This window comes from Neopelma chrysocephalum, unplaced genomic scaffold (assembly GCF_003984885.1).
Source record: "Neopelma chrysocephalum unplaced genomic scaffold, ASM398488v2 Primary Assembly neopelma1_26, whole genome shotgun sequence".
In the NCBI taxonomy this organism is placed as follows: Eukaryota; Metazoa; Chordata; class Aves; order Passeriformes; family Pipridae; genus Neopelma; species Neopelma chrysocephalum.
In genome coordinates this window covers 3,228,136-3,246,714 of record NW_020897695.1, presented here as the reverse complement: position 1 = coordinate 3,246,714, position 18,579 = coordinate 3,228,136, and the positions used below count along the sequence as shown (strand labels likewise).

Here is an 18,579-nt window from a genome sequence, read left to right as displayed (position 1 = left end):
TGAGTTTGTCTACAAGCTGGGCAAAGAAGCTTCATTCTGGAAGGGCTCAGGTGTCAGCCATGACACAGAGAGGTACACTCATGCCTTATAAGAGCAACCTTCCCAGAGACTCCTCCAAGCAAAACTGATACGTCCTGGATTTCCTTAAAGCTCTGTGCTTTATGCAGCAAGATTGTGGAGATTTCCAATCTTGGCCATTGCTGGCCAGTGCTGTTTTTGAGGACGCAGCACACACAAGCACAATCTTGGATGGACAACCTCGGCACTGGCACGGGATACAGGTTCAGGTGGGAAGCTGTACTGATGCCTAACACTGCTACACTCAACACTTCTAACTCAGGGCTGAAGAGGATTATAAAAAAAAATGTCTTTTACTGTCAACACAGCTGAACCACATAAAAGGTTGGTTTTTGCTTTTGACAAGAAATGGCGAGAAGGAAGTCACAACCCCGCAGCTGTACTTCTATAGAAATAGTATTGTATTATGTAGAACTGGGGAGGGAAGGGTATTGACTCATTTGGAGCAGATTCAGAAGTTGTGGCCTCATTTATTTTTATAAACAGACCTGGCATTGGTGCATAACTAATTTTCTGCATCTGCTGAATCAGGCACTGAAAGTCTTTTAAAAGCTGACTAACAAAGGAAGTGTCTAAAGTGAAAATATGCTGCTACTCATAAGAAGAAGCAAACTATCGAAAAACCATAACAGTTAATGTCTTTAATACAAAATCACTTTATTTCCCCAAAGCATGAGCACTGCATTACAGATATATTACAGTTAAATTAAAAGGAACACTGTAACAATTGAGGACATCTTCATCTATGAAGTAAAATCTTCCAAATAATTCATAGTCCATTTCTGTACATTTTAGCTGGAAAAAATAATATATTTTCTCTTCAGCAGGTGTCACTACCACCATTTCTCAAAGAAAACACGGTTTCCAGGAACACCAATGTTAGACAATAGTTTGGATATGGATTCTATCATTGGAGGTGGACCACAGATGTACCACGAAGTATTGTTAGATACGTGTTTTTCTAGATCCTTTTCGGATATTCTTCCCTCTGACAAAGAAAAAAGTAGGAAATGAGAACAGAAATATTTATCGTGAAGTCATTTCAAAAAGAATGTCTGGTTAGAGGTATTTCAAGCACTCATTTCTTAAAAATGCCTGGCCTGTTTCAGAATAATAGGTATTGAGATTTGAGGCTTCAAAAGCCATTTGTTCTTTTGGGGATTTAGATCAGTACTTCTGCTTGGAATGCAGAGGGTATTAGTCACTGAAGAGAACACGGCTTACATACAAGCAAAAATCCCACATTCATGAAAAAAATAGGTAAGTATCTCTAACACAAATACAGCAAAAATGGAAACATGCTGAAATATCTCTTACAGGCAGTCAGATTATCCTTCATCAATCCCACCTTAAGCAAAATAAATAGGAAAGTAAATACTTTGCTTAACAATTTCTGGAATAAAGTCTGAAGTGGGAAATACCAGTATAAAGTTTTGCATTAACAGAGGAAAACAAAAACTGGAAAGGGAAAATTTTTCTGCAAAGCATAGTGTGTTCAGTGAAATTATTTAGGTTTAACTCACATCTCGATTTGAACCTTTAAATGTAAAAATACTAAGTTATGCATAATAACTTCATCCTTTAGGATGTAATCAAACTTGGACTTTGATACCATCTGTACATTTACCTGTAACATGTGGCTGAAGTTCTTTACAGATCTGTGAACGCTGTTGAGTAACATGGAAACAACATGTGATCTTTCCAGGAAACGTGTTCATCAAATCAAGAATATTTTTCTGTAATGTTAAACACACTTGCTTACACCACAGGCCATTAAATCAAAGCAGATGTATGCACACACTCCCAGAACACCAGTGATTATTACCGAGAACCAAGACTTTGCATTTCAGCACCAAGAACCTGACGGGCTTGATTCCACAGGGCTGACCTGCACACCTACACACACAATTCCCATACCTGGAATGTAAATTCCCTGCTAGCTATGTTAGAGCTTGTCTCCTTTTCTGAGATAGGTTGAAATCTGTAAGATTTGGACTTAAGAACCAGTTATGTCATTTCCCAGTTTCTTCCCCTTTTAAATTCTCACTATTTCCTCCTTCCACTTCCATAGGGGTTTTCCATTTAAAAAAAACCCTACAGTATGTATTTACCATTTGTTAGGAACTTTCTGAGTCTTGTCTGCTTTATGTGGTAAGATTACTAGACCTTTTACTGTCTCACATCCTCCAAGTAAAACCAAATACAATATAATGGTAATGTTACTTTTTACCAGAGTAGAAAGTAGAAACAGTAATTTTCAGTTCCCTAAGTCACAGCTGCGATAAGTTACAGCCAAAAACCCAGCAGCTTCAATTCAAATCATAGTAAAAAAATAATGTGTCTGTCAGATGCTGTAGTTAATTCTGAAATTAAGATTTAGCTGTTGTCTAGATTCTGCACTATTTAAGATTTTCACTGCTGGAATGGACACTGGAAATTCTTAAAAATATTTTGAAATACAAATAATGTCTACTCTGCAAATAGGTAAATTAGCTCATTTAGTTGTGTTTGCCTGCTAACTGGTTACTACACTAGAGAGTCTGCCATGGGTTGCTTAACAAAAAACCCCAGACAGATACTACTTTGAAGGCAAATCTGTCCTTGAATCCCTAAAAAGACAAGGAATGAAGAGCAGCACAGACTGACACTATTGGACACTATTTCCACTAGTACCTCTACTGTTGACTTGCTATCTTTTGTAACTCTCACACTGTATTGCTTCTACCATTTGCACTAAGGAGATTTTCAGAAGCAGTGCCTCAGCCTGTGACATGAGAGCACATCCAGAACAAGTATCACACCCAAGACATTGGTGTTTCCCTTTGCCTTTGTCAGCCTATACAGAGCTGTCCTTCAGGGAACAGGTCCTCCAAACCATCAGTGACAATCCAGCAGTTCCTCCTGGAGAGTTGTACAGATGTTTCTTGCAACAGCATAAAGGCTCCTAGTGATTCTATTTCCTCACTCCTCTGCACAGAAGTAAAGAATTTTGACAGACATGTTCTGGATTTGAGGGACACGTGAAGAATATTGTAAGCACTGTAAATATCATTGTGTTCTCTTCTGTCCCAGAAGCTTTAATACAAAAGCTCTGCTGTCACAGCACGGCTGAAGGGAAACTCAAGAATGTTAGCACAGGCACTGAAAACACCTGTGCACGCTCAGAACAGACTGGCACAGCAGCAGTTGGCCAAACAGAGGAGCAGATTATTCTGCTTCTAGCAACAAACAAATGACTTTTCAAAGAAAGCAAATATCTCCATCTCTAGAAACATGGCAGAAGTACAGAAGAAAAACTAGTGATGGATCCTATACACAGTTTATTTTCACCTTTATCTTACAATCAAAAGCTTTCAATACTTTGAAGAAACCTAAATCATTTTGGATGCTTCTTTACAGAAGCTGTGCTAATTTGACCCTAAAATGTTATCAGTGACCCTTAAAGGTTGAGTGTGACAACTGATCTTTAACTGCTGAGTAAATGTTGATGAAGTGCTGCACAAGAAATTTTAAAAGCAGCCATAAATCCTTCATTCATACAATAGTACTCAATAATAACTAATTCATTATCAATAAAGCTCCCCTGTTATTTTAGAAAGTGGATATAATTGCTCTTTTCTAGTCTTTAAATTCAATACAATCTATACTGAGACTATGTGGTTTCAGTATTATAACATTATGCATACTACTGGTGTGTATATATACATATAAATATATATGTAATCTATGATATGTATACTATGATGCTCTTATGAGACTATAGTAAAATGCAGGGCTACAGTAAAATTTAGGGGTAATTGACTTATCACCAAAGTCCCTGAGACCAGGTATATCTAGTAACAACCTTAATTTGTACACTGGCCTAAGTAGTTAACAAAACACACATGGCATTTGAGGCAGGACGTGAGTTTTGTCTCCATTTATACACTGTCTTACACAGAAGGACTCTCTGGAGTTTGGCAACCAATTGGTATACACACTAGTAGCTGAATAGCTGAGGCCTATTTTTTTTAAAAAAAACTTTTTATTTACCTTATATAAGAGTTCACTTGTATTTTTTGCACTGTAGTACAGCTTCACTGTTCCCAATTTGTGTCCATTTCCTTTACCCTCTTGGTATCCATGAAGATCTGCTATATGCAGCAGTATAGAAAACAATGGGTTAATTCCAACACCCCCTGCTATCAGCACTAGGTTTACTGGGGAGTCACCAGGCTGAGGATCAAAGAAGAAATCACCTCCCACTCGCAGAGCCACTTCTGAGTCAAGAGTACACTAGGACGGAAAAGAAGATATTTAATTTCAAAATGAAAAGCAAAATTGAAACCTTATTCTTCTTGCATTCCAGTCACAAAGACTTGCTGGGCTGTGATTTTTTTTTATTGACTAGTGAGGGAAAACCAGAAATACTTTAGAATATACACAAAATTTCCAGCTATCTGAGGTAACCCAGTGTCTCTAGAGATCCAGTTCTACTTTCAAAAGTTTCAGTCTTATGGTAAGGCAGGATGGTGACTCCCCCTTTTCATCCACATAGGACTTGAAAGAGGAACGATTCATGCAAGGGTTTTCCAATGCAAAATGTGGTTGTGAAAACCCAAGGTCAACATGAGATCACACTTCTACCCAAACCCAGCCTCATGTCAAGAAAATTCCTAAAAAATAAAAAACACCCAGAACTGAAGCAGTATCCACAAGAATATTTCTTACAGAATCACTTCTGCATTTGCAACTTTAGAGGTACAGAAGAAGAAAAATCAGGGGAAAACCTTCTCTCTTATTCTCCACTCGTACGTAAGATATTATTTCTTAGAGAAATTTGTCCAATCATGGTTTTTTGATACATGGAAAATGAAAGCTACAACAAAAAAATCCATTTGGGCCAATATCTTCTCGGTAAACTGGCACTGCATCCTGGTATGAAGGGTGAAACTGCAGTATAGAGAAGTCAGGTGAGTTCTCCCACATCACTGCAAGCAGATAAAACAAGTAAGAGCAGAAAACACAACTCACTTCAGGTCATATATAGATTTAAAAAAAAAACAATGAAGAGGATAGGGAAACCAAGGAAAGTAGGAAAGGAGGAGGGAAAAACAAGGAAAGCTACAAGAACTGCTGAAAAGTTAGCTTAGAAAATGAAAACACTTCCTCCAAAGAATCCTTCTGGTACCAGGAAACAGTAAATTGAAACAAAAGGAATTCCATTAATGACAACTGCATAGACAGCAAAGGTCTAAACATGTAACAATTCCACCAGGAGGAAGGAGGAGGCCTTTGGATTCAGGTATTGCACAGAACACACAAGTTCCTAAAGTAGTTAGCATGATCATTAAAAAAAACCCCAAATTTCTTGCCTTTCTTAATTATTGCATGAAGTATTGTCTCTCAATTATAGCGTAAGACAATCAGCATTCATTATCTGAAACCAATTTCTCTCTCCCTGTTCACATACACTGCCAGGCTTTCCCACCATGTTTTAGTCTGGTTTAGAGATGCATGAATCCACAAGTGTTCCAGATTCACATGGCAGAAGGAGGACACAGAATATGGTACCCTTTGAGTAAATAAGCCTTTTTAGGGAGAAACAACCTCACTGTCATCTAATCTGCCACCTTAACCAAACGTAGCTCATCAAGATTGGACATGAGGAGATCTCTCATAATCAGCAGTCTCCCACATATTTCCATGCTTTGCCCATAAGTCAGTATACAAGAAAAGACAGTAAAATTCTGGAGTAATATGATGAGACAGTGTTGTCCTTTAGCCTAGTTTATAAACACAGCTCAGGTAGAGAAGTGAAGCAATCAACGCATTACATGGACATTTTTCTAAAAGGCTACATTTTCCTAAAGCTATAAAGTACACAGTGCTAAAATTTATGATTTATATACAGTAATATTAAGAAATAAATACCTCTAAAAAACCCCAAATACAGTAAGTGAGTGCTAACTATTCCCATAACATCTTCTACCCTGAGTTACCAACTTCCTTTAGAAGTAACTTCTAAGCAATTAAGTACCAGAGCTTTTTCACCATGTATACAACATTTTCAAATTCTAGGTTGCTATTTTTTTTCTGCTTGTTTCCTAAGGAAAAGCATGTGGTTTTGTTTAGCTAGAAGAGTCCATATATACCCTGGAGGTTTCTCTACAGCATCAGGTTTGGCGTAGCTTACCCCTTGACTAAAGATTTATCCTATAAATTCAACCAGTAAACTCAGCAACAACAAACTAATTTATGACATCAGAAATCCTAAAAGAGTCTTCAGAGACTGTGAAAAGAACAAAAATTGATAGGACAGATCACTGATGAAATATGTGACTCCTCTGACTGTAACTAAATGGGGTAAATGATGAACAAAACACTGCAAGAGGCCAAGTGTCAGATTTTGCTTTTAATATAGCAAAAAAATCAAGCCTTGAGTAATATGTCTATATTACAAAAATATTGCATATTTAAGAGAATATTATAGAAATCCTAAAGTATTCTGTTGTTTTATCATTTGAGAAAAACTGACCTAAATACCTCCCTTGGCTCCCCGTTAATAATCTATATTTATCTGTGATTTATCAATGATTCCCATTTTATATTTGTAGAAATGCTCAGGAATTATGGAACATTATCAGATTAGCTTTGTAAGGTGTAACACTGTTCTCAGGGACACAATTTAGAACAGAGAATTTTCAACATTTTTAAGGTCATTAATTCCAAAGAAGTAAGAATCCTTATATGCACTAACTACAATATCACAAGTAGAGTCAAAAGGTTGCAATAACCATATTACCATATAAAAATCCAATTTCAGTCTCTTACTGAACAATAGGTTTTAAGATTTATGTTGTATTAAAAATGGTTGAACAAGTCAACATGAGTTTTGCAGTCAATAGCACAAAGTGGTCTAAAAACACACACACAACCCCCTCCACATCCCAAAAACCCCACAAACAAACAAACAAATAAAGAGCCAAATCTCACAGTTAATGTAATTTACCTCAGTGTGAATCCAGTGAGCAGGAGGATGAACAGTGTGCTTTACTGCCAGCTCTAGTATTCCTTCTCGTTCTAAGAGGCCAGGGCTTGAACATATTGAGAATCCCCCAACTACAGATATTCCAGGAATAAAGAAATCAACCCTAAAAATAGACCAGAAACAGAATTTTAAAAAAGAAGCCAACAACCCCAAACATGGAAAACAACAGCCAAAACAATATGGCTGCTTTTGTTTCAATTATCCTTCCTTTACAACATCTTCATTTCCGTAACATAACTTTTCCAAAAAAGGAGTTAATCTTGTGTAACACCATTTCCTTAGAATTATTTTCATCTAGAAACAAGTCATCATGTTTTTTAAACTAGAAGGTTTTAAAATCGGACTGGTTTTAGCGTTAGATGTCACATCTTACAACAGACTGGAATTCTAAGTGTTTTAAATAAATTATTTGCATATTACAACGAAAACACAATATGGTCTGATAGAGTGGCTTAAATCCCACTCTAAAACCCCTTTGATGGGCTCTTCAATTTTAAAACATAAGGAGATTGAGATTCTAATTTTAGGGAAATTACTTTAGATTAAACACTTTCTTTTCCTGGGAAGATGAAATAGTAGAACCAATGGTGTGTAAAAAATTTCTCATGGGAAAAGTCGGTTACTGGCAGCAGAACTGCAGCTCCCTCTGGTGGCAGATATCACTTCATAGGTTAGAAAATTGAACTGGAATAAATTCCTGCTTTTTTGGGTTTTGTGTTGGTTTTTTTTTAAGTTAAAAGTGAACCACACCTGGGTTTCTACACATTAGAAGGTAAACATATGACTAAGCTTCTGCAACACTAGACACTAGACAATATGGAAGGTAAGCCATTACTACATATGAACTATAATTCATTCTCATAAAAGTAAGGCTTTGGTATTCCAAATAGTTAGCTATCAGAAAAAAATTAGAAGTTGTTTTATGATCCATCATTTGTACTCCTCTGTGTTCCATAAATCTTAAATAATTCTCTTTTCTACAGCACATAACAAAATCCCTGTATTTCAAAATAAACCTAATGTTTTTAACTAGTTCTGCTGTTCCCCTTAAGAAACAACCACACTGCAATGCCAAGTACTATAGAATCGTTATTCAATTCAAGCCTGAGTTAGGCTGGCTCAGCATTTGTTAAATGAGGATGCAACAAGAAATACAGACTGGCTTCCAGGGCACAGATATCTTCTTTAAACAGCAAGGCTGTATCCTTTACAGAGATCACAATTGCTTGAGGGAAGAGAGAAGCACTTTGAATAGTTCACGACTTTAAACAAAAAAAATCTCCCCACAAAGCTTCACCCTTTGAAGAACAACATCCTCTCTCAAAGAAGAATGCACAAAGTGTGAAATATACAACAGTGATATAATTTTTAACTTTATGCTAATAAACTTGATGGTGTATAAAGGTATCAGACTGCAAAAGAAAGGTTAACAACCAAAAACGTTGACAAGGCTCAATTCACTGTCCTCAGCTTCTGCAGCCCCACTGCCCCATAGGGCCCAGCTTTCCTGGCAGTCAGGCTCCAAGAAATTAAAAAGGACAACTGTTATAATGTAGCATTTATCAGAGCAAAGAACATCTAACGATGCTACTGAAGCTCTTTACCTCCCTCTGGTGGAAAACAATCTTACTACTTACATTAACGAAAAAATAAGAATTTGTGCTGTAAAGTAACGATTTACATTCGAGTCAATCTGTGCCCGGTGGGGAAACACACACACAAAACCAAACGTTGCTGCAAAACCTCAATCAAACACAGTTTTTACCTTTCTAAAATACTAATGCAGATGTACATTTCTTTCCATATTAGTAGTTCTTTCCCAGTTACATAATTGTGAGAGATTGTAGGGCACAGTATACTGTATTATAGTGGACAAGCTCGTATTTCTGATGGCTTGTCTATCTTAGCCATGTTAGGAAGGATAAGAGGGCTCCTTAAGAAATGCTACCTGTGACAGCTTAAGGGAAAAGAGTAGCTGAAGGGAAAAAACAGGAGGAAAACCCTTACATATAAACCCACAAACAAGGAGAGGCAAAAAAGATGTAAACCAGAGATCTGAGGGTGGTTTTGCATTTCCCTCCTTTTAAAGGCTAACTAAGCCAAACACTTAAGAAATGAACAATAATTACTGATTGCTGGAGGAGGAGATTAGAAACATTAAAACCACAAACACTTTGAAGAAGCAGCTTTGTAACATGCATATACCTCAATGCATGTTTTAGTAAATCCAAATGGGTAAGAGCAACAAGTCTCCTCATCATTATTTGTAGTCAGATAAAGATCAGTGTCTGCCAGCATGCTTGCAAAACAAACTCACTTTTCCTTCTAAAAATCTCAATAATTAGAACACTTTCAGAAAATTTAAACATTTTAGTGACAATCTTTGGCTGTGACATCTTACTATAGCAAATCCTAACAAGTTAGCCTTTTTTGTTCAGGAAATTGTGGTCTGGTATTTTGTACTGCTCATCAAAAAATGCAACCACAGTTTATAGCTACAAGTACAGAAAAGTTGTCGTATACCTTACAATAGCATTAGAATACTTTCAAGGAAGAAGAAAATGAAGAAGAGTAATTATAATTAAAGCTTTCAGTTTTCAGCATGATAATTTCAAAAACATTTTTGAAGGGTAAATGCTCTTTCCCAGTACTGGCAAGCAAGAATTTAATATGAGTCACTGCACATGTGCAAAAACTGCAGCAAATTACTTCACAAACAAATTACTGCAATCAACATCTTGTGTTCTGGTTCTAAATTTAAAAGCCAGCATATTAACACTCCATGAGTAACATATGCTGTTAATACCCTAGCAGCTATACTTTGATTCCAGCAAAACCACTTTCAGAAGGCCTAAGCCAATAAAAAGTTTAAAAACATTTAAATGTCCATTGCCAAAAGCAACTACTCGTAGTTTTAAATTAATTTCTAAGAGAAAAAAAATGTGAGAGAGTGAGAGTAATTTTAACAAGGAAGGATGACAAACGTGAATATTCACTACTTCCTTGGAAAAAAAAAGAACACCTGTAAAGTTGCTTAAACAAACAGCTAATTGTTTCAAAGGCTTAATAATTCAAGTTTTTTATTTTCAAATTTGCCTTTCTATATTAATATATTAACCTGACCTAACTGGTTTAATTTTCAGAATTAAAGAAATTCCAAGGGGAAAAAAATAAAACTTAGCAAAGAACTCTGATTTAATTATAAACCAAAACTAAGTAACTTGCAAAGCAGCAGTCTCAACTCCACTGTAAAGGTAACTAGTAAATAAAGACAGCAAAGACAGTTTGCAGAATAAAGTGCATGGAACTTCAAAGTACTCTTGAAGAAACAATGTAATATACATAAACCAGAGGAAAACATCAAAACAATCAAACTGAACATTTAAAGAACATCCATTTCTGCCCTTTTATTAGTAATATTAGCATATTTTATAATGGCTATTTAAAAATTATGGCAAATATCAGATATTTGACAGGGTAACCAACGAGAAAACATGATATTATATAAACTAACAATTTTTTTCCAGGGTTCAAGGATCAGAGAGGCCTTGTAACACTTTGCTGTAGTAGACTTCTCCTAGTAATTTCTCCCACAAATACTCTAAGATCTTACCATTGTCCTGCTTTGAACGTAAAATCCTTATTTGCAATAGCCAAACGAAGTCTTTTGACTGTCTCCGATTCATTGGTGATTCCACACACTTTTGCTTGTGTAATTACCTGACAAAAGGAAAATAAGCCATTGTGATACGTAGATATCATTTGCAGCAAAAGTACTCGAGAAGTTGTGCATGAAATATCTATCCCTTCCATGTTCTCTGCAGCATTTCATTACCTACAGCACTAATATTTTTTCACTGGCATAGAAAAACAGAAGTGGATTCCATCTCTGGAAGTGTTCAAGGCCAGGTTGGGTGGGGGCCTGAACAACCTGATCTAGTGAGTGGCATCCCTGCCTATGGCAGGAGGATTGGAATTTGATGGTCTTTAAGGTTCCTTCAAATCCAAACCATTTTTTGATTCTATGATTCACTTACATAGTCATTGAATGGAGAAATATTTTTGTACTTACAGTCCATCATGTCTGTCACTTTTGTCAGATTTATTCTAAGATTATATACAAACTTACTCTCAGTTGAAAGCTTAACTATAAAGAGAAGTGATTGCTACTTATCCCTTTTCAGGTTCTTTAGACATCTATACAAGACACACACTCCTGCATCTTCCAGCAACAAAGTAAAAAGATTTCTGATATAAAGACTGAAAAAGGACATTTGTTAAAGATCAGCTGCAACTGAAGTAAAAGGGAGAACTCTGGAGTTGTATCTAGTTTTATTTAAGTAAATGCATTACTGAAACATATGTGTTGGTGCATCAATGCAAGAAAACTAGTAAGCCTTGTGTTCCTGCATTTATACCTCCCCATTTGACCACATATTTTATTTATGAACATGGGGTAACTATGACACAAGGTTTTTATTGCTGGTTAACAGAAGAGTTTTTGTTTGGCAATCATGCAGGAGGGGATGTCAGAGCCATGGTTGATACCACTTTCAAATAGCTATTAAAAAAAAAAAGATGAAAAATGAAAAGCAGATTTTGCAACAGGGCCATTGAGGATGAGCACCCCACTTAAACTCTTTGATGACCATCAGTACAACATGGATTTTCATCCCCTCCCTGCCCTTCCTTTTCAGGTATTTTTGAGTTATAATTATTAACCTTTTTCCTCCACAAAGAAAGCAATGCCCTAAATATTTTCTACACAGGGTGATACACAGATTTCACTCTGTTAAAAGATGCTGATGTCACTTACCACAGTAGGAAATACTCACAATACCATCACAACTCTATCATTTCTCATTTGTGCAAGATCAAACAGATAAAAAAAAATTAAATTTTAAGCAACTATGCTATAATTTAAAACACATGGCAGGAAATTAATTTATTCATAAAGTAACATCTGAACACGTCCCCTGTCCCATTAAACAGCAGGACATTTGCTAATTTAAAATGAAGTAGCATAGATTTCTGTTCCACTTTGGCAGACAGTATTAAATGGGGAAGACAGTCAGTTTAAGTTAATGAGAGAAATGTCAGATACATGACTTAAATGGTTGTTCTGATTGAGAAACTTTAAATGCAGGAAACGAACATTAAGTTTAGATCTTCTCCATTCCCTTCTTTACTCTTCAGTACACTCCCTAAGTTGTTATTGGGCTGAGAGAGCAGACAGAGCACTGGAAATTTAATTCTTAATGAGTATAAAGTTATTTCAAAAATTAAATTTGCGTCAGGGTGATTAGTATTTTGGACTATCACAAGAGTATCCAACTAGCCCAGAGCAGGCTGCAGTGAGAGGGAGACGACACAGGACTCCAGATTTTGCAGCTGTATTTCAAGGAAGCATTAGGCACATTTTCTTATCCCCGTCTTCACATTATCACTCTTCAACGGGCAATGTTCTGTAGCATTGACACTATTGCAACACAGATTTATGATTCTTTCATCTTTTACAGGACTGAAATAGCCAAATAAGGCAATATTGACTGTGGGAAGCCAACTGCTGATTATATGGAATTCAAAACCAAGTCGAGGATTTAAAATAAACTGATTTTAAAGTGGTCAGAAATAAAGTAACAAAGAATAAATCAAGCATTAAAAAAAGAAACAGTATAATCCTCTGATATGCAGAGAATGTGCAGTAGCAAGAATTGAGCCTTGCTCTTTCAACTATCCCACATAACTCCCTTCTCTTCCTCAGGCCTTACGGTTTCCTGCACCACCCCAGAGCTTCCAATACCTCATAAGGATCCATTTTCCACATATTATCCAGCTACCCACATTGAGCAGAAAAAGTAAGCAAGCCAAGCAATCAGAAATATCCAAGATAACTAAATCATGGTTGCAAAACTCAAAAATGCCACGATTTTTTTCATGTCAGAAGCAAAGGAGAACATGCATCTGTCTGTGCCTGTCTCTACACTCATTTTCTTGGATAAACCGGATCCACCTGAGCAGCTGTACTTCCACAAGGAATGCTACACTCTATTCAAGTAAAAGCTGGCATTAGGTGTGAGTAGCTGAGGCACAGTTCTGAGACACATGATTCCCAAAGCTGACTCACTCCCTGGCAGCTCCGGCAACAGGCAGAGCAAGGCTGCGTTTGTCTCATCCATCTACAGCCCATGTCACAAGTGCTGAATCTTCTGGTTTGGGGGTGACCTACATATCCCCTCCACCTGGCTTCCTTTTGGGAAGAATTCACTTGGCCTGTGACTTATTCTCAACTAAAGTTGGGGAAAAACCTAGCAGAGAAGCACGTAATTAGGTACACATACACACACTGACATCTGCGTGATGTGTTTGTCCTGCTGGGTGGCTCACGCAAGGCTGGTTCATCACAAATAGCTACTCAAGACTGAGAGAAGCTAATTAAACAATGGAGAAAAACTGGACACCCTTTCCCAACTCCTGAGCATTAAAGATGGGATTTTTCAGTCAAAAAAGTGACTTAACTCCTGAAAAGGCTAAGAAAAATGCAGATTTTTTTCACTAGTCATATACTTTTGAGAACTGAAGTAATATTTATTCTCCCAGTATTAAAAACTTCAAAACATCTACTTCAGCCTCATACAGAAAGGAAATATCTGTATGAAACACAAGAGTATGTTCGCCTCTGACCATTACGAAAAAAAATGCTTTCTGCTCAAAACTGAGATCCAGAATAAGCATTTCTGTATTTTGATGGAGAAAATGCTTTATCGCCCTTGTATTTGTGAATTAAAATAGATACAAATGAAGATCCTTTTTACAACTGTCTATCAGCTCTCCTTTCAAAATGTCGATATTTTTTCTTACCTCTTGTGCTATAAAAGGACATTTTCCATATTTTTTAATCTCAAATCTGGATAAGAATTATAGAAATCCATAAAATCTGAGAAGTCTGTGTAGAGGTGATGGGTATCCATGTGCTTTCGTTACTTATTAGAATTCATACTTGACCAGAATTCTATTAAATTTCTTGTCCAACATAAAATAAATAGCATCACATCACTGACAATTTTTATAACTCATTACATTTCACCCATTGAGTACAAAATATGCTAATTTTATAACAACATCAAATATGAAAAATTACGAGAAGAAGTAGTAAAACAGACTCCAGCAGTATGGAAAATGGAGCCTAAGAATCAAACATGATTATCCAATACAATTACCTTCACAGCAAAAAAAAAAATTACTTGCATCCTAAAGAACACAACACTAACCTCCTGGCGAAAATTATTTGCTGTCCTCTCTAGATGATCCATTTTCCTTTTTGACTTTATTGTGCTGCAACAAAAAGCAAACAAAGATAATTGTCATTTTGACAGCTGTGCTACTGTCCCTTACTGATATGAATTTCTATTAACATAACAATTTACCAGTGTAATCCAGACTACAGATGACATAAATCTAAATAAGAATTAAATATAAATATATAATTGGGAGTTAAATTAAGTATTTATAGGTCTGTAGTACTTTGTCAGCTTGATTTCGGCAGTGTTACCATGGTACTGTCTCAAAAGAAAAAAGAAAGTGGATAACCTACCCGTTCACTGTGCAGTAATAAAAAGCAGAGTGCCTCAACACTCCCAATGCAGAATGAGAAGGAAAAATTCTGCTAGCACCTTTCAGTAACTGAGGAACAGTGCAACCCACATAAATAGTAGTATGAGCCATGACGACTGGGCACTCTTCAGAATCACGGGCTCCTGAAAAAAATCATAAATATTAGTTAAACGAAACACTCAGTGCTTGACATGGCTTGTTTTCACCTTTTATTTTCCCTCAAAACAAAAAGGCCAAAGGTCAGCTGGAGCTAAAACTAGCAACAGACATATAGGATAATGAGAGGGAATTTTAGAAGTATGGAAGTATCATAAAGAAGTGAAAATGTGTATCAATCCAGTGAAGGGGTGTTACGACCTGCCCCTGAAGCCAGATAACCGACGCTCTTGTTAATAGATCCCTTGGGGTGGATTAGAGTGAAATGACAACTGAATGACCAGTGTTTATACACATATATATGGCAGGTTTATTGTAGAATAACTTGGCCGCAATGGAAAGTAGGTATGTAGCCGTTTTGGTTATTATCTATAGAAATACATCAGCATAAAAGTATCACTTGAGAAAGTATATATGTGATACTTATATAAAGAGTGATACCCTCTAAGAGAGAAGACTTGACAGCTGCCTCTCAAATCAGTGCAGTTGAGCCAGTCATGGCCCATCAGAAGTGATGAATATCTTTAGGCTTACATGTGAATGTTCTGATATCTCCCGCAGGGGGGGAAGGACTTTTATACCTGAGCCAGTTGTGTAAGGGAGGAAATTGGCATGATAAAAAGCATTATCCCACCTCCACAGGATCTGATTCTTATCAGCCTTTCCCCTTACTTGGCTCAAAACCCAGCTTGTTGTTAAACAAAGGTTGGTTTGTCATGGTCATCCTCCAGGGTGGATACTCACCCCTTCTGCACCTGGGCTGTTCTTATGCAGATCAGAGGTTTCATCATCACACCCCCAAACCTCTCCTCCTCCCCTTCGGCTGGGGGGTGCAAACCTTGGCCTAAGCAAAGCACTCGCTGGTTTTGAAAATGGCCAATTGTTTGAGTCATTAACATTTCAGTCTCTCACAAGAGGAAGATGAGCTTGTCAAAGATGATACAGAAAAGACTGAAGTACACAACACTCCTTCTGCCCCAGTCTTCACAGGCAAAGCCTGCTTGCACACCGACCTCTGCTTGTACCAATGGTGTTTGGGAAGGATAGGGATAAGCAGGAGTAGGGCCAGCAACTGCTGAAAGAAGCTGGATGTATTCAGATGCACAGAGCCAGATGGGTTACACTCAAGGTTGCTAAGAGACACAGCTGACATGCTTGTGAGGCAACTGTGTATTATCTATGAAAAACATTTACCACACAAAGTCTACAAACAGACTAGAAAGAGACTAACACATGGTCATTTTTAAGAGAAGCAAGGAGTGCTTACGTCCAGTCGGCACCACCTTGGTCTCTGGAAAAATGCTTAGAGCTTGTCCTGTTAGCTCTGTGAAAGCTAAAAAAGTAATCAGGAATACTGGACACAGATTTACCAACGGTAAACTATGTTAGATAAATCTGAATAGCTACCATGATGAAATAAATGACTGGTCATGCAACCAAGGGGACAGGACACAACACATCTTGATTGACCTGTGGCTCCTGACACCACCTCCCATGGCATGTTAGTAAGCCGTGGCCAGATGGACTGTTGGAGTGGTTGAAAACCGTCTGGGCAGACAGAACTGATGGCTTCAAGTTGCTTCAATTGTTGGCTAACAGTAATAAGAGTACCCTGGGGTTGTTATTGGGGCTGACACAGGCCAATAAATCTATCAATAACTTGGATGAAGACACAGCAGGTGCCCCTGTCCATGGCAGAGGGGTTGGTCTTTGAGGTCCCTTCCAGGCCCTTTTATGATCAGCAAACTTGTGGATGATGCTGTGTTAGAGGGATGGTTGACATCCTGAATAGTAGAGCTTCACTTCAAAGGGGCACTGAGAAACTGAAGGAACCTTGTTAACTTAAAGGCTTACAAAGGTCTTACAAAAGACTAACCTGGGACTGGCTTAATCCAGTGTGAACAACTGTCCTGATCCAAGCAGATCTGACTGGATGACCCTCAGAAGTGCCTTCCAGCCAACATATCTTTGATTTTAAATGTTCAAACAATATTTGAAAGAAGATCAAACACTGACTGTGCTTTCTCTTTCTATTGGTATAGAAAGGGTTCTGGTTGGACAATTTCATAAACTTTAATTAAGCCTGTATGTTCACAGGTTTATTTAAAAGCACATTAATCCCTCACACTTCCATGTACCCTACATAACACATCTCTACATAGTTAAGCAAGTGGAGGACACTTACATGCACTACAGTGGAAACATGGCGTGAAGATTCAAAACTGGGCACTCAAACAGAGCTGTGACACAGAAAGATAAATCGACATGGTCAACACTCAAAGTAAGGCAGAACTACATTTCATTTACAACATGCAAATCAGAGAGCCAAGAGATATTTCTCATACCTTGTAGGCCTTTGTTTTTCCTAAAATGGATTAGCATAATTCTCTATCGTATTATCATCACCCATCGAATTGTATTATTTCCGTGATGCAGACCATTGCTTCTTTAAAGCATTAATATTTTATTTCCATTAAAATCTCTTCTTCTGCATTCTTTTTAAGGCATGTAATTTATTTTCAAAATGTTTTTCATTTTGAATCCTTTGAAATGGCAACAATCCAGTTAATCAGGCCTATACTCTCTAGGCTTTCACTAACAACTGTATTGGCTGGTCACTTAGTAATTTGTCCTGTTTGTAATCTTGTACAAATAGAGGAAGAGCTTCCTTTAATTAGGCTGCTCAGAAATGGAATGCATTTCTCAAAAGTCACTACTCAAAATGCCCACTTTCAAGCATAAGAAATACCTCCTGCAGTTTTTAACTGTCCATAATTTTTAATAGCTTTTCAGCATTTAATTCCACAGCAGCTTGCAACTTTTAAAAATGGAATTATTTAAAAGTCATCTACCACTAGTAAACAAAATTACTTGAAAAATTTTTTTCACCCCATTACAGAGGACTTAAGGTGAACTTAAGTGTTTAAAAAAAACACTTTAGCACTTTCTACATGCAAATGTCTGGAAGCTAATGATAACAAAAGTATTAACAATCTTAAAATATTTTAGCACAACAAAGTACACATGTAATGAAGAGTCACGTTCCTCTACCTTGGCATGCTGTATGTAAAGCCAGAGTGCTCAAAAATCATTAAGTTTCTCAAATTCATGAGGTCAGTTTAGGATTTGGAGTCTTTCAGATAGCATATCCATATACAACTCTGCTTTTTTTTTAGGCTTCTTGATTTTTGATTCATGTTTTCATGCTTTTCACTACTACATAAACTAATTCAATGTAAACATGAAGGATGTTTGAAACTGGACACTCTTATGTAAACTGTTTATGCCATTAGCTGTGACTTTAATTAAATCACCACAACATCAAAATGAACCACATGAAGTCTGACACTTTGCGTCAGAGGCCTAGGACTGAGAATAACTCACAACTTTCAAAACCCTTTCTGCAATTAATTCCTAATAAATGCAGCAACATCTGCTGGTCAAAGAAGTGGTACAACTTTTAATTCCAATTAGAGATTCTTGACTATTTATTTTATGTATTTGGTTTAATTCTGCTGCTGAGGTGGACAGTCATTTAAATGAGCCATCCTCATTCTCCTCCTTTTCACTGTTACCACTTTAGAAAGCAAATATGCTCAGTTCTACAAATGAAAATGTAAAAAACCAACCAACCCAAAGTTCAGGATCAACACATAATACTGAAAACAAAATAAATGGCAGCCTAATTTTATAGTCACAGC

At 37.0% G+C, this 18,579-nt stretch overlaps 1 protein-coding gene across 3 annotated transcripts; it reads right to left on the bottom strand.

Annotated features, from left to right (window-relative positions):
- Window positions 1-704: 704 nt before the first annotated feature.
- OXNAD1 (oxidoreductase NAD binding domain containing 1) lies at window positions 705-18,541 on the bottom strand. Of its 3 annotated transcripts, none has more exons than XM_027675342.1 (10): window positions 18,380-18,541; window positions 17,064-17,118; window positions 14,703-14,865; window positions 14,380-14,443; window positions 10,722-10,828; window positions 7,070-7,211; window positions 4,317-4,353; window positions 4,111-4,211; window positions 1,706-1,814; window positions 705-1,066 (listed from the first exon to the last, which is right to left on the bottom strand). In XM_027675342.1, the coding sequence occupies exons 3-10, from the start codon at window positions 14,831-14,833 to the stop codon at window positions 912-914; spliced, it is 846 nt and encodes a 281-aa protein (XP_027531143.1). In that variant the 5' UTR covers window positions 14,834-14,865; window positions 17,064-17,118; window positions 18,380-18,541; the 3' UTR covers window positions 705-911. The 3 variants fall into 3 exon arrangements, with proteins under 3 accessions (XP_027531143.1, XP_027531144.1, XP_027531142.1); XM_027675343.1 differs by having other exon boundaries at window positions 4,111-4,208; XM_027675341.1 differs by having other exon boundaries at window positions 4,111-4,353; window positions 18,380-18,539.
- Between the last annotated feature and the right edge of the window lie 38 nt (window positions 18,542-18,579).